This window comes from Cetorhinus maximus, unplaced genomic scaffold (assembly GCF_964194155.1).
Source record: "Cetorhinus maximus unplaced genomic scaffold, sCetMax3.hap1.1 HAP1_SCAFFOLD_3720, whole genome shotgun sequence".
Classification (NCBI taxonomy): Eukaryota; Metazoa; Chordata; class Chondrichthyes; order Lamniformes; family Cetorhinidae; genus Cetorhinus; species Cetorhinus maximus.
Genome location: NW_027599626.1, coordinates 1 through 15000, shown reverse-complemented (window position 1 = coordinate 15000; position 15000 = coordinate 1). Strand labels below are relative to the sequence as shown.

Genomic DNA, 15000 nt, shown 5'->3' with positions numbered 1-15000 from the left:
CCGATGGCGAGGGCCGGAGGAGCCCTCTGCTTGTTGGGGTGGCGGGTGGTGGGGGGTCAGGCCCAGACCTTTTACCTTCGGGGAACCTTGAGGTGGCGCCCAGGCGGAGGCGAGGAGGGCAGGCTTGAAGGAGATGTCGAGAAAGCTGGTGGGATTGAGGGAGACGGTGGGGTTGAGGGATACGGGGAGACGGTGGGGTAGAGGAATACGGGGAGAAGGTGGGATTGAGGGATACGGGGAGACGGTGGGATTGAGGGATACGGGGAGACGGTGGGATTGAGGGACATGGGGAAAAAGTGGGATTGAGGGATATGGGGAGAAGGTGGGATTGAGGGAGACGGGGAGAAGGTGAGATTGAGGGAGACGGGGAGATGGTGAGATTGAGGGACATGGGGAAAAGGTGGGATTGGGGGAGACGGTGGGATTGAGGGATACGGGGAGAAGGTAGGATTGAGGGATACAGGGAGAAGGCGGGATTGAGGGATACGGGGAGAAGACGGGATTGAGGGATGCGGGGAGAAGACAGCATTGAGGGATACGGGGAGAAGACGGGATTGAGGGATACGGGGAGAAGACGGGATTGAGGGATACGGGGAGAAGACGGGATTGAGGGATACGGGGAGAAGACGGGATTGAGGGAGACGGGGAGAAGACGGGATTGAGGGAGACGGGGAGAAGACGGGATTGAGGGAGACGGGGAGAAGACGGGATTGAGGGAGACGGGGAGAAGACGGGATTGAGGGAGACGGGGAGAAGACGGGATTGAGGGAGACGGGGAGAAGACGGGATTGAGGGAGACGGGGAGAAGACGGGATTGAGGGAGACGGGGAGAAGACGGGATTGAGGGAGACGGGGAGAAGACGGGATTGAGGGAGACGGGGAGAAGACGGGATTGAGGGAGACGGGGAGAAGACGGGATTGAGGGAGACGGGGAGAAGACGGGATTGAGGGAGACGGGGAGAAGACGGGATTGAGGGAGACGGGGAGAAGACGGGATTGAGGGAGACGGGGAGAAGACGGGATTGAGGGAGACGGGGAGAAGGGTTTGAGGGATACGGGGCGACGGTGGGTTTGAGGGATACGGGGCGACGGTGTGATTGAGGGATACGGGGCGACGGTGTGATTGAGGGATACGGGGCGACGGTGGGTTTGAGGGATACGGGGCGACGGTGTGATTGAGGGATACGGGGAGACGGTGGGTTTGAGGGATACGGGGCGACGGTGGGATTGAGGGATACGGGGAGACGGTGGGTTTGAGGGATACGGGGCGACGGTGGGATTGAGGGATACGGGGAGACGGTGGGTTTGAGGGATACGGGGCGACGGTGGGATTGAGGGATACGGGGCGACGGTGTGATTGAGGGATACGGGGCGACGGTGGGATTGAGGGATACGGGGCGACGGTGGGATTGAAGGATACGGGGAGAAGGTGTGATTGAGGGATACGGGGAGAAGGTGGGTTTGAGGGATACGTGGAGAAGGTGGGATTGAGGGATACGGGGCGACGGTGGGATTGAGGGATACGGTGAGACGGTGAGATTGAGGGATACGGTGAGACGGTGAGATTGAGGGATATGGGCAGACGGTGGATGCCATTGAATGACACGGATATGTTGGGAGGGCGGTGTTGATGTTTCTCTCCAGAAGGGGAGCTGTTCTCTCTGGCTCGTACGGCCTGGCCCCCTCTCTCGCTGACCAGTTCTCACCGTCTCCTCTCTGTCACCCCAGGAGCCCTGGCTGCGGAGTGCGAGGTCCCGCGGGTGCCCGTGCGATGCCTGCAGTGGTTGCACGGCGAGGAGTTCCTGGCATCGGGGTCGGATGACAACGTCCTGCGCGTGTGGCGCCTACAGGACTCCAAGGCGAGCTGCGTGCGTCACTGCCGGGGGCACACGAGACCCCCGGTGTCCCTGTCTCGCTCGGAACAATTCCTGGCCTCAGCTTCAGGTAACGGTGAATGCGTTTTACGTTTCTCTACAATCCCCTCTCTCACCCTGACCCTGCACAAGGGAAGGCGGCAGCATAGTGGACTAGTAACCCAGAGGCCCCGGGCTAATGCTCTGGGTGGGGGAGACCCGGGTTCAAATCCCACCCACGGCAGCTGGTGGAATTTAAATTCAGTTAATAAAATCTGGAATTAGAAAGCCAGTTTCAGTCATGGGGACCGTCATCGATTCTCGTTAAGAAAAACCCCATCTGGTTCACTAATGTCCCCCTTTAGGGAAGGGAAATCTGTTGTCCTTACCCCAGTCTGGCCTACACGTGACTCCAGACACCCCCCCCCCCCCCGCCCTCCCCACAGCGATGTGGTTGACTCTTAACTGCCCCTTCTGAAATGGCTGAGCGAGGCACTCAGTCCAAGGGGCAATTAGGGATGGGGGCAACAAATGCTGGCCTACGTCTCATGAAAGAATAAATTTAAAACAAATCCCTAGGACACGGGCACAATTTCCTCTTGTTAACCCTCTGATTTTACCCCTCGTGTTCCGTCTGTCTGTCTGTCGGCCCCCGATTCCCCCTTTTCCTGTTTCCTGATACCTCTGCCCTTAACTGTTGCTGGACAGAGAGGCGTGTTGCAGAAACCTTTCACCCTGCCCTCATCAGGACAAATGCAGGAATGTCAAATTTCAAACAATCGCCATTTATACTGTGGGGGTGGGGGAGGTGGAGGAGGGGGGGGAAGTGTGCTGTTTGTTTGTCAAGTTGACTCTGATTGGCCAAGGCATTGCCATGGTGAAAGCAACGGGGAGCTAGGCGCTACCCGAGCTCCTGGGTAATTAAAAGAAAAAGGCGCAAGGCTTGAACATATTACCTTTGTTTGCAAAGAATGGATCCCTCCGTGTGAATGTATGTAGCTTATGGCACGTATAAATAAGCTACAATATGAGCTCGATTGATTATCTTAAATTGGTTGTTAGTGTAGCTTTTAGCGCACTCAGGATTGATCAGCGAGTGCTGTCCACTTACAGTATCACATCGAACAGTAGACGTTTTGTTTTGGGTTTCACAAGCGCGGGCTGGTTGAGTACAGTCTGTACTCTGCCTGTCACAAACAGCCGGAGGAACACCTACTTGATTCGATCAGCCAATCACGGGAGCGTACGGCCCGACGCACCTGGCACCCCGCCGGCACTGGCATTCGCACCCGACGTTGCTCAGTTGCGTGGTGGGCAGGCTATCTTTTTGGATTGCCCGGCAGCGTCCTGTTAGCGGAAAATCCCACTCGCGGCACCGCTGCATGGTAGCAGCGTTGGGCGGCTTGCTTAAACCTGCTCCAACCTTGCGCCCTTTTTCTTGAAATACCGAGGAGCCTGTAGTTGCCGATTGGCTGAGGTGTTGCCATAGAGAAAGAGGAGCCTATAGTTGCCGATTGGCTGAGGTGTTGCCATAGAGAAAGAGGAGCCTGTAGTTGCCGATTGGCTGAGGTGTTGCCATAGAGAAAGCAATCAGAGTTGACTTGCCAACCCGTCAGCACCCTTTTCCCCTGCGGTATAAATTGTTGTGGTCCTTTGAAATTTGGCACTCTTGTGTTTGTCCTGTTGAGGGCGGGACCGAAAAGCTCTGGCAACGCGCCTCTCTTCCCAGCCAGGCCTCCGTCCTGCGTTGCCCGCTCCGACTGTCTCCTCTGTCTCATTCCCCAGACGATTTCACCCTCCTGCTGTGGACGCTGGCCGAGCTGATCGACCGAGAGGGCTGCGCGGAGGTGTCCCCAGCCTGCGTGCTGAGGGGTCACTCGGACTCGGTCACCTGCTGCTCCTTCAGCCCCGATGGGCTACGGCTTGTCAGCGGCAGCAAGGACAAGGTTAGTGAGCTGGGGTGGTTGTGGGGGGGGTGGTTGTGGAGGGGGGGGGGGGACTGCTGAGTAGGCTGGGCTCGAACCAGCCGGGAGCCCAGACCTCTCGCCCCTCCTGGCTACCTCCTCCCGACCGCTGTCCGGTGCCGCCCAGGGGAAGTGGGGAGGGTGGGGTTGAATCGGACGGGAACGGGGTTCTGCCTCTTGTTGTCGAATAGCCCGGTGGTTCGCTGCCACGGTCCGGGCCCCTGCAAGCGAGGCAGTCACGCGGTGAGGGGTTCGGAGGAGGTCCCGCTCCCGATGACCCCGGCTGGGAAAGGGATGCGGATCAACCAGTGTTGAAGTGCCGAGGTTGGAGTTTCACACACACTGTTTGCATCCACAGAGCCTCCTGTTCTGGGACCTGGTGGATCTGCCTGGACAAATCTCACACTCGCTCCTCTCCTGTCATCGGGACTGGATTACAGGTTGCGCCTGGGCCTCTCGACATGTGGTGAGTCTGTTGTAAACTCCTCCAGCCCCAACAGCCCTCCCTCTGTCTACAACCCCCTCCAGTCCCCACAGCCCTCCCTCTGTCTATAACCCCCTCCAGCCCCAACAGCCCTCCCTCTGTCTACAACCCCCTCCAGTCCCTCCAGCCCTCCCTCTGTCTATAACCCCCTCCAGCCCCAACAGCCCTCCCTCTGTCTATAACCCCCTCCAGTCCCCACAGCCCTCCCTCTGTCTATAACCCCCTCCAGTCCCCACAGCCCTCCCTCTGTCTACAACCCCCTCCAGTCCCCACTCCCCTCCCTCTGTCTACAACCCCCTCCAGTCCCCACAGCCCTCCCTCTGTCTATAACCCCCTCCAGTCCCCACTCCCCTCCCTCTGTCTATAACCCCCTCCAGCCCTCCCTCTGTCTATAACCCCCTCCAGTCCCCACTCCCCTCCCTCTGTCTATAACCCCCTCCAGCCCTCCCTCTGTCTATAACCCCCTCCAGCCCCCACAGCCCTCCCTCTGTCTATAACCCCCTCCAGTCCCCACTCCCTCCCTCTGTCTATAACCCCCTCCAGTCCCCATTGCCCTCCCTCTGTCTATAACCCCCTCCAGTCCCCACTCCCCTCCCTCTGTCTATAACCCCCTCCAGTCCCCACTCCCCTCCCTCTGTCTATAACCCCCTCCAGCCCTCCCTCTGTCTATAATCCCCTCCAGTCCCCATTGCCCTCCCTCTGTCTATAACCCCCTCCAGTCCCCACAGCCCCTCCCTCTGTCTCTAACCCCCTCCAGCCCTCCCTCTGTTTACAACCCCCCTCCAGTCCCTACAGCCCTCCCTCTTTCTCTAACCCTCCTCAGCCCTCCCTCTGTTTACAACCCCCCTCCAGTCCCCACAGCCCTCTCTCTGTCTATAACCCCCTCCAGTCCCCACTCCCCTCCCTCTGTCTATAACCCCCTCCAGTCCCCACAGCCCTCCCTCTGTCTATAACCCCTCCAGTCCCCACTCCCCTCCCTCTGTCTATAACCCCCTCCGGTCCCCACAGCCCTCCCTCTGTCTATAACCCCCTCCAGTCCCCATTGCCCTCCATCTGTCTATAACCCCCTCCAGTCCCCATTGCCCTCCCTCTGTCTATAACCCCCTCCAGTCCCCATAGCCCAGCCTTCTCTTTCTGTGTAGTCTCCTGCAACCCTATAACCCTCCCTATCTCTGTAACTTCCTCCAGCCCCTATGACCCTCCCTTTCTCTGTGACCATCTCCAGCCTCCATCATCCTCTCTATTTCTGTAACTTCCTTTATTTATATTCATCCATGGGAAGTGGGCATCTCTGGCTGGGCCAGCACTTATTACCCATCCCTAATTGCCCCTTGAGAAGGTGGCGGTGGGTGAGCTGCCGCCTTGAACCGCTGCAGTTGGGGTGTTGTAGGCACACCCACCGTGCTGTTAGGGAGGGAGTTCCCAGCATTTTGACCCGGCGACAGTGAAGGAACGGCCGATATATTTCCAAGTCGGGATGGCGAGTGGCTCGGAGGGGAACTTCCAGGTGGTGGTGTTCCCCGTGCGTCTGCTGCCCTCGTCCTTCTAGATGTTAGAGGTCGTGGGTTTGGAAGGTGCTGTCAAAGGAGCCTCGGTGAGTTGCTGCAGTGCATCTTGTAGATGGTACACACACTGCTGCCGCTGTGCGTCGGTGGTGGAGGGAGTGAATGTTGGTGGATGGGGTGCCGATCGAGCGGGGGCTGCTTTGTCCTGGATGGTGTCGAGCTTCTCGAGTGTTGTGGGAGCCGCACTCACCCAGGCAAGTGGGGGGAGTATCCGATCGCACTCCTGACTTGTGCCTTGTCGATGGTGGACAGGCTTTGGGGGGAGTCAGGAGGTGAGTGACTCTCCGCAGGATTCCCAGCCTCTGACCTGCTCTTGTAGCCACAGTATTTATATGGCTGGCCCGGTTCAGTTTCTGGTCAATGATAACCCCCAGGATGCTGATAGTGGGGGATTCAGTAATGATAATGCCATTGAACATCAAGGGGCGATGGTTAGATTCTCTCTTGTTGGAGATAGTCATAGCCTGGCACTTGTGCGGCGCGAATGTTACTCCAGCCCCTACAACCCTCCCTATCTCTGTAATCTCCTCCAGCCCCTACAACCCTCCCTATCTCTGTAACCTCCTCCAGCCCCTACAACCCTCCCTATCTCTGTAACCTCCTCCAGCCCCTACAACCCTCCCTATCTCTGTAACCTCCTCCAGCCTCTACAACCCTCCCTATCTCTGTAACCTCCTTCAGTCCCTACAACCCTCCCTATCTCTGTAGTGCCTCCAGTTCTGGCCACTAGTGCATCCATGATTTTAAACTTTGTGCTAATGTCCTTTGGTTTGGTTCCTGAGGCTTTGAGATCTGGAATTCGAAACTTGTCCTGGGAGTGTTTGATGGGGACAGTGTAGAGGGAGCTTTACTCTGTATCTAACCCCGTGCTGTACCTGCTTTGGAATATTCCCATTGAATTTCTTATCCTGACTGGATGTTGTGTCTCCGTGCCAACAGGCCTCTTGCTCAAATGACGGGAAGGTCCGTCTGTGGGATCCGAACACTGGGGATTGCATCCAGGAATTAAAGGGACCCTCTGCTACTCTCAGTGGTGTCTGTATCATGGTGAGTGTCAGTAACACAGGGTGCTGGGGGGAGAGGAGTTACTGAGTGACAGTGTGATGGAGCTGGATAACATCAGTACAGATACAGTCAGTAACACAGGGTGCTGGGGGGGAGAGGGGGTAGTGAGTGACAGTGTGAGGGAGCTGGATTAACATCAGTACAGATACAGTCAGTAACACAGGGCGCTGGGGGCAGAGGGGTTACTGAGTGACAGTGTGAGGGAGCTCGATTAACATCAGTACAGGTACAGTCAGTAACACATGGTGCTGGGGGCAGAGGGGTTACTGAGTGACAGTGTGAGGGAGCTGGATTAACATCAGTACAGATAACAGTCAGTAACACAGGGGGCTGGGGGGAGAGGGGTACTGAGTGACAGTGTGAGGGAGCTGGATTAACATCAGTACAGATACAGTCAGTAACACAGGGTGCTGGGGGTAGTTGGCACCTTGTGGCCAGAGGTAGCGGTGCAGAGGGGAGGGGCAGGGGACAGGGTGGGTGTGGTGAGGGGTGAACGAACCTCTTGCCTTTGCCTCTCTCTCTCTCTCTCTGCCAGGCTGATCTGGTGCTGTCGGCCAGCGGGAACGGTGAGCTGATGGTGTGGAAGGATTCCGGAGCAGCTATTACGATGATCCGTGCCCACCCCCACCGCATCAATCACCTCGCAGCCTTCAGCAAGAGGGCAGCGGCAGCCCCGGGGTGGCCGAGTGCGGTGAGAGAGGTGGCAAGTCGTTCACCGGCAGCGCCACCGTTTTATTTCTTCATTCTCTCGCGGGGCGTGGGCGTCACTGGCGAGGACCCCCGGCATTTGTCGCCCCATCCCTAATTGCCCCTTGACTAGAGCGGGGCTCGCTCGGCCATTTCAGAAGGGGCAAGTTAAGAGTCTACCGCATCGCTGTCGGGGGTGTAGCTGGGTAGGGGGGGCCGGGTGGGGGGGGGGGGGGGGGGGGGGGGGGGGTGGGGGGGTGGGGGGGGCGGGTGATGGATCTGGAGTCACGTGTCGGCCAGACTGGGTAATGATGTCCGATTTCCCTTCCCTAAAGGGGACATTAGGGAACCAGATGGGGTTTTTTTGCAACAATCGATGAGATGGTCCCATGACTGAAACTGGCTTCATAATTCCAGATTTTATTAATTTAAATTCCATCGGCTGCCGTTGGTGGGATTTGAACCCGTCTCTCTCCCCCCCGCGCCCCCCACCCCGAGCATTATCCCAGGGCCTCTGGATTACGAGAAAGAGAAACAAAAAGTGCTGGGAACACTCAGCTGGTCTGACAGCGTCTGTGGAGAGAAAGACAGAGTTAACGTTTCGAGCCCGTGTGACCTTTCTTCAGAGCTGAAGAGTCATAGGGACCCGAAACGTTAACCCTGTTTCTCTCTCCACGGAGACAGTCAGACCGCTGAGCTTTTCCAGCATTTTCAGATTTCTTTCAGATTTCCACCATCCGCAGTATTTTGCTTTTACCTCTGGATTACTAGTCCAGTGACATATTGCACTAAATGACTGTCTCTCCATTTTAGAGGCATCTGCCAGTTCCTGCAGTCCTGTATCAATCCCAAACTAATCCCACTGCCCCGCTTTCTCCCCATAGCCCTGTATCATTCCCAAACTAATCCCACTGCCCTGCTCTCTCCCCATAGCCCTGTATCAATCCCAAACTAATCCCACTGCCCCGCTCTCTCCCATAGCCCTGTATCAATCCCAAACTAATCCCACTGCCCCGCTCTCTCTCTCCAGAGCCTGTATCAATCCCAAACTAATCCCACTGCCCCGCTCTCTCCCCATAGCCCCTGTATCAACACCAAACTAATCCCACTGCCCCGCACTCTCCCCATAGCCCTGTATCAATCCCAATCTAATCCCACTGCCCCGCTCTCTCTCCATAGCCCTGTATCAATCCCAAACTAATCCCACTGCCCCGTTCTCTCCCCATAGCCCTGTATCAATCCCAATCTAATCCCACTGCCCCGCTCTCTCCCATAGCCCTGTATCAATCCCAAACTAGTCCCACTGCCCCGCTCTCTCCCCATAGCCCTGTATCATTCCCAAACTAATTCCACTGCCCTGCTCTCTCCCCATAGCCCCTGTATCAATCCCAAACTAATCCCACTGCCCCGCTCTCTCTCCAGAGCCCTGTATCAATCCCAAACTAATCCCACTGCCCCGCTCTCTCCCCATAGCCCTGTATCAATCCCAAACTAATCCCACTGCTCCGCTCTCTCCCCATAGCCCTGTATCAATCCCAAACTAATCCCACTATCCCGCTCTCTCCCCATAGCCCTGTATCCAATCCCCAAACTAGTCCCACTGCCCCGCTCTCTCCCCATAGCCCTGTATCAATACCAAACTAATCCCACTGCCCCGCTCTCTCCCCATAGCCTGTATCAATCCCAAACCAATCCCACTGCCCCCGCTCTCTCCCCAGAGCCCTGTATCAATCCCAAACTAATCCCACTGTCCCGCTCTCTCCCCATAGCCCTGTATCAATCCCAATGTAACCCCACTGCCCCGCTCTCTCCCCATAGCCCTGTTTCAATCCCAAACTAATCCCACTGCCCCGCTCTCTCCCCATAGCCCTGTCTCAATCCCTAATTAATCCCCACTGCCCTGCTCTCTCCCCATATCCCTGTATCAATCTCAACTAATCCCACTGTCCCGCTCTCTCCCCATATCCCTGTATCTATCCCAAATTAATCCCACTGCATGGCTTTCTCCCCATAGCCCTGTATCAATCCCAAACCAATCCCACTGCCCCGCTCTCTCCCCATAGCCCTGTATCAATCCCAAACTAATCCCACTGCCCCGCTCTCTCCCCATAGCCTTGCATCAATCCCAAACTAATCCCACTGCCCCGCTCTCTCCCCATAGCCCTGTATCAATCCCCAATCTAATCCCACTGCCCCGCTCTCTCCCCATAGCCCTGTATCAATACCAAACTAATCCCACTGCCCCGCTCTCTCCCCATAGCCCTGTATCAATCCCAAACCAATCCCACTGCCCCCGCTCTCTCCCCAGAGCCCTGTATCAATCCCAAACTAATCCCACTGTCCCGCTCTCTCCCCATAGCCCTGTATCAATCCCAATGTAACCCCACTGCCCCGCTCTCTCCCCATATCCCTGTATCTATCCCAAATTAATCCCACTGCATGGCTTTCTCCCCATAGCCCTGTATCAATCCAAACCAATCCCACTGCCCCACTCTCTCCCCATAGCCCTGTATCAATCCCAAACTAATCCCACTGCCCCGCTCTCTCCCCATAGCCTTGCATCAATCCCAAACTAATCCCACTGCCCCGCTCTCTCCCCATAGCCCTGTATCAATCCCAAACTAATCCCACTGCCCCGCTCTCTCCCCAGAGCCCTGTATCAATCCCAAACTAATCCCACTGCCTTCATTTATCCTGATTAAAATCTCGGTCCTGTTTTCTGTGAACAGTTTGGACAGTTCTGCCTCTGTGATTTCCATCTCAGTTTGCTCGCCGTGGCGGAACTTTCCAGAACCCAAACGATCCGGCAAAAGAATTTGCCGCGGTCTCTCTCGACGCGAACCTTTGATCAGAATGACCCATCATCACTGACTCCCCAGGGAAGAGGGAACCATCTGTTTTTTCCACCCTGTTTACACCGTCAATACTCTTTCTAATTACCAATTCTCCACTGAACCTCCTCGTGCTCTGCTCTGTGGTGCCAGAATAGCCCCGAAACCTTCAGTCTTCTCCCTCCCGCTGTGGACCCCCGAACCCCGGCAAGCAAAACACCACGGATGCTGGAAATCTGAAATAATAACAGAAAATGCCGGAAAAACTCAGCTTGTCGGCAGCACCCGTGGAGAGAAGAAACAGAGTTAACGTTTCGAGTCCGTGTGACTCTTCTTCAGAGCTAAAGAGGAGTGGAAATGTGATGGATTTTGTACTGTTTAAGTGGGGGTGGAGCAGGTGGGGCAAGATGGAAGGTCAGGGATAGGTGGGGGCAAAGGAGGAATTGACAAAGATGTCGTGGACACAAGACAGTGGTAGTTTTAAAGACTAAAGAAGGTGCTGATAGTGACATAAAGGTAAGAAAGCAGAAGGTGTTAATAGCAGAACAAGAGCCAGTGCTCTGTGAAAGGGAAACACAGAAACAAGTGACAGATGGCCCTGTGGGGGAAGAGGGGGAGTTTGGGGGGGAAAAAAGGATTTTAAAAAATGAACAAATAAATAAAAGAATAAAATAAAAGAAATTTTAAAATTATATTAATAAACATTGGATTAAAAAAGGGGTCAAAATGGAGGAGAGAGTTCATGATCTAAAATTGTTGAACTCAATATTCAGCCCGGAAGGCTGTAAAGTGCCTAGTCGGAAGATGAGGTGCTGATCCTCCAGTTTGCGTTGAGCTTCACTGGAACAATGCAGCAGGCCAAGGACGGACATGTGGGCATGAGAGCAGGGTGGGGTGTTGAAATGGCAAGCGACAGGGAGGTCTGGGTAATGCTTGCGGACAGACTGAAGGTGTTCTGTAAAGCTGTCACCCAGTCAGCGTTTGGTCTCTCCAATGTAGAGGAAACCGCATTGGGGGCAACGGATGCAGTAGACTAAATTGAGGGAAGTGCAAGTGAAATGCTGCTTCACTTGAAAGGAGTGTTTGGACCCTTGGACGGTGAGGAGAGGGGAAGTAAAGGGGCAGGTGTTGCACCTTCTGCGATTGCAATGGAAAGGTGCATTGGGAGTGGGGTGAGGAGTTGGGGGTGTTGGAGGGTGTCCCGGAGGGAACGGTCCCTGCGGAATGCTGACGGGTGGGTGGTGAGGGAACACGGTTAAGGAGGAAGGAAGACATGCCGGACGCGCCATTTTGGAGGGTGACATCATCAGAACAGATGCAACGGAGGCGAAGGAACTGAGAGAATGGGGTGGAGTCCTTACAGGAAGCGGGGTGTGAGGAGCTGTAGTCGAGGTAGCTGTGGGAGTCGGTAGGCTTGTAATGGATATGGGCGGACGGACTATCACCAGAGACGGAGAAGTTTCCTGGACTGTTCATCCTCGGGGGGTGGGGCGGAGGTGGTGGGGTGGTGAATGGCTGTTTCTGGGGAGGGGTGGCGGAGAGAGGAGAGGACCAGGGCAGAGGTGATTCAGAGGATTGGCCTGAGATGCTCTGTCTGTCTCCCCGGTCGGATTTCCCACCGACGCCGGCTGTCGTGGGGCCGTGTGCCAAGAGCGGGGCTGCCTGGGTGATGTGCCGGAGGGCATCCTGTGCCCATGTCTGTCTGCACCTCAGTGGGTGGTCAGTGCCCTCGGAGGCGGGAGGGAGGGAGGGGAGCGGGTGAAGGAGTCGGTGGGGGAGGGGGTGAAGGGATCGGGGGAGGGGGTGAAAGAGTCGATTGGGGGAGGGGGAGGGGGTGAAGGAGTCGATGGGGGGGGTGGGTTGGGGGGAGGGGAGGGGGTGAAGGGGTCGGGGGTGAAGGGGTCGGTGAGGAGAGGGGATGAAGGAGTCGGGGGGAGGGGAGGGGGTGAAGGGGTCGGAGTGGGGAGGGGGTGAATGGGTTGGGGGGGGAGGGGATGGGATGAAGGGGTCGGGGGGGAGGGGAGGTGGTGAAGGGGTCGGGGGTCGGGGGGTGCAGGGAGGTGGGGATAACCCTCGAGACGCTGTCCATCCTGAACCCAGTCCCTTCACTACACAGAGGTCGAGGAGCTGAGCTGCCGCCTGACGGCAGTGACTGTGAGCGATGATGGCACCGCCCGGCTCTGGCACCCTCTCCTGGTGAGCATTGAAACCCAGCCTCAGTCATTCACACTCTCTCCATCTCTCTCTCTCTCTCTCTCTCTCTCCCCCTCTCTCTCCCCCTCTCTCTCTCCGTCTCTCTCTCCATCTCTCACTCCATCTCTCCCCCTCTCTCACTCCATCTCTCCCCCCCTCTCACTCCATCTCTCCCCCTCCCTCTTCATCTCTCCCCCTCTCTCCATCTCTCCCCCTCTCTCACTCCATCTCTCCCCCTCTCTCTTCATCTCTCCCTCTCTCTCTCTCCATCTCTCCCCCTCTCTCTCTCCATTTCTCCTCCTCTCTCCATCCCTCCCCCTCTCTCTCTCCATCTCTCCCCCTCTCTCCCCCTCTCTCTCTCCATCTCTCCCCCTCTCTCTCTCCATCTCTCCCCCTCTCTCTCTGCATCTCTGCCCCTCTCTCCCCCTCTCTCTTTCCATCTCTCCCCCTCTCTCTCTCCATCTCTCCCCTCTCTCTCTCCATCTCTCCCCCTCTCTCCATCTCTTCCCCCCTCTCTCTCCATCTCTCCCCCCGCCATCTCTCCTCCTCTCTCTCTCCATCTCTCCCCCCTCTCTCTCTCCATCTCTCCCTCTCTCTCTCCATCTCTCCCCCTCTCTCTCTCCATCTCTCCCCCTCTCTCTCCATCTCTCCCCCTCTCTCTCCATCTCTCCCCCTCTCTCACTCCATCTCTCCCCCTCTCTCTTCATCTCTCCCTCTCTCCATCTCTCTCTCTCCATCTCTCCCCCTCTCTCCATCTCTCCTCCTCTCTCCATCCCTCCCCCTCTCTCTCTCCATCTCTCCCCCTCTCTCCCCCTCTCTCTCTCCATCTCTCCCCCTCTCTCTCTCCATCTCTCCCCCTCTCTCTCTGCATCTCTGCCCCTCTCTCCCCCTCTCTCTTTCCATCTCTCCCCCTCTCTCTCTCCATCTCTCCCCCTCTCTCTCTCCATCTCTCCCCCTCTCTCCATCTCTTCCCCCCTCTCTCTCCATCTCTCCCCCTCTCTCGCCATCTCTCCTCCTCTCTCTCTCCATCTCTCCCCCTCTCTCTCTCCATCTCTCCCCCTCTCTCTCTCCATCTCTCCCTCTCTCTCTCCATCTCTCCCCCTCTCTCTCTCCATCTCTCCCCCTCTCTCTCCATCTCTCCCCCTCTCTCTCTCCATCTCTCCCCCTCTCTCTCTCCATCTCTCCACCTCTCTCTCCATCTCTCATCTCTCCCCCTCTCTCTCCATCCCTCCCCCTCTCTCTCCATCCCTCCCCCTCTCTCTCTCCATCTCTCCCCCTCTCTCTCCATCCCTCCCCCTCTCTCTCCATCTCTCCCCCTCCTTCCATCTCTCCCCCTCCCTCCCTCTCTCTCCTCCCCCTCCCTCCCTCCCTCTCTTCCCCCTCTCCCTCCATCTCTCCCCCTCTCCCTCCATCTCTCCCCCTCTCCCTCCATCTCTCCCCTCTCCCTCCATCTCTCCCCTCTCCCTCCATCTCTCCCCTCTCCCTCCATCTCTCCCCTCTCCCTCCATCTCTCCCCCTCTCCCTCCATCTCTCCCCCTCTCCCTCCATCTCTCCCCCTCTCCCTCCATCTCTCCCCCTCTCCCTCCATCTCTCCCCCTCTCCCTCCATCTCTCCCCCTCTCCCTCCATCTCTCCCCCTCTCCCTCCATCTCTCCCCCTCTCCCTCCATCTCTCCCCCCTCCCTCCATCTCTCCCCCTCTCCCTCCATCTCTCCCCCTCTCCCTCCATCTCTCCCCCTCTCCCTCCATCTCTCCCCCTCTCCCTCCATCTCTCCCCCTCTCCCTCCATCTCTCCCCCTCTCCCTCCATCTCTCCCCCTCTCCCTCCATCTCTCCCCCTCTCCCTCCCTCTCCCCCTTCTCTCTCTCTCTCCATCTCTCCCCCTCTCTCTCTGTCTTTCCACTTTAGCTCTCTCCTTCCCCTTTCTCACTCTCTCCCCCTTTCTCACTCTCATTCCCCTTTCTCACTCTCTCTTCCCCTTTCTCACTCTCTCTTCCCCTATCTCCCTCTCTCCCTCTCCCCTTTCTCACTCTCTCCCTCTCCCCTTTCTAACTCTCTCCCTCTCCCCTTTCTCACTCTCTCCCTCTCTCCTTTCTCACTCTCTCTCTCCTTTCTCACTCTCTCTCTTTCCCCTTTCTCACTCTCATTCCCCTTTCTCACTCTCGTTCCCCTTTCTCACTCTCTTTCCCCTTTCTCACTCTCTTTCCCCTTTCTCACTCTCTTTCCCCTTTCTCACTCTCATTCCCCTTTCTCACTCTCTTTCCCCTTTCTCACTCTCTCTCTTTCCCTTTCTCACTCTCTCTTCCCCTTTCTCACTCTCTTTCCCCTTTCTCACTCTCTTTCCCCTTTCTCACTCTCATT

General features: G+C 56.8%; 1 protein-coding gene across 1 annotated transcript in view; it reads left to right on the top strand.

Moving 5' to 3' along the window:
• LOC144678167 (telomerase protein component 1-like) overlaps positions 1-12651 on the top strand; it is a 21378-nt gene extending 8727 nt beyond the window's left edge. The window contains exons 5-10 of the mRNA XM_078538049.1: positions 1729-1944; positions 3639-3799; positions 4176-4283; positions 6806-6913; positions 7467-7622; positions 12566-12651. Coding sequence (XP_078394175.1) covers positions 1729-1944; positions 3639-3799; positions 4176-4283; positions 6806-6913; positions 7467-7622; positions 12566-12580 — 764 coding nt within the window. The 3' untranslated portion in view covers positions 12581-12651. The remainder of the gene's footprint in view (positions 1-1728; positions 1945-3638; positions 3800-4175; positions 4284-6805; positions 6914-7466; positions 7623-12565) is intronic.
• Positions 12652-15000: the final 2349 nt, after the last annotated feature.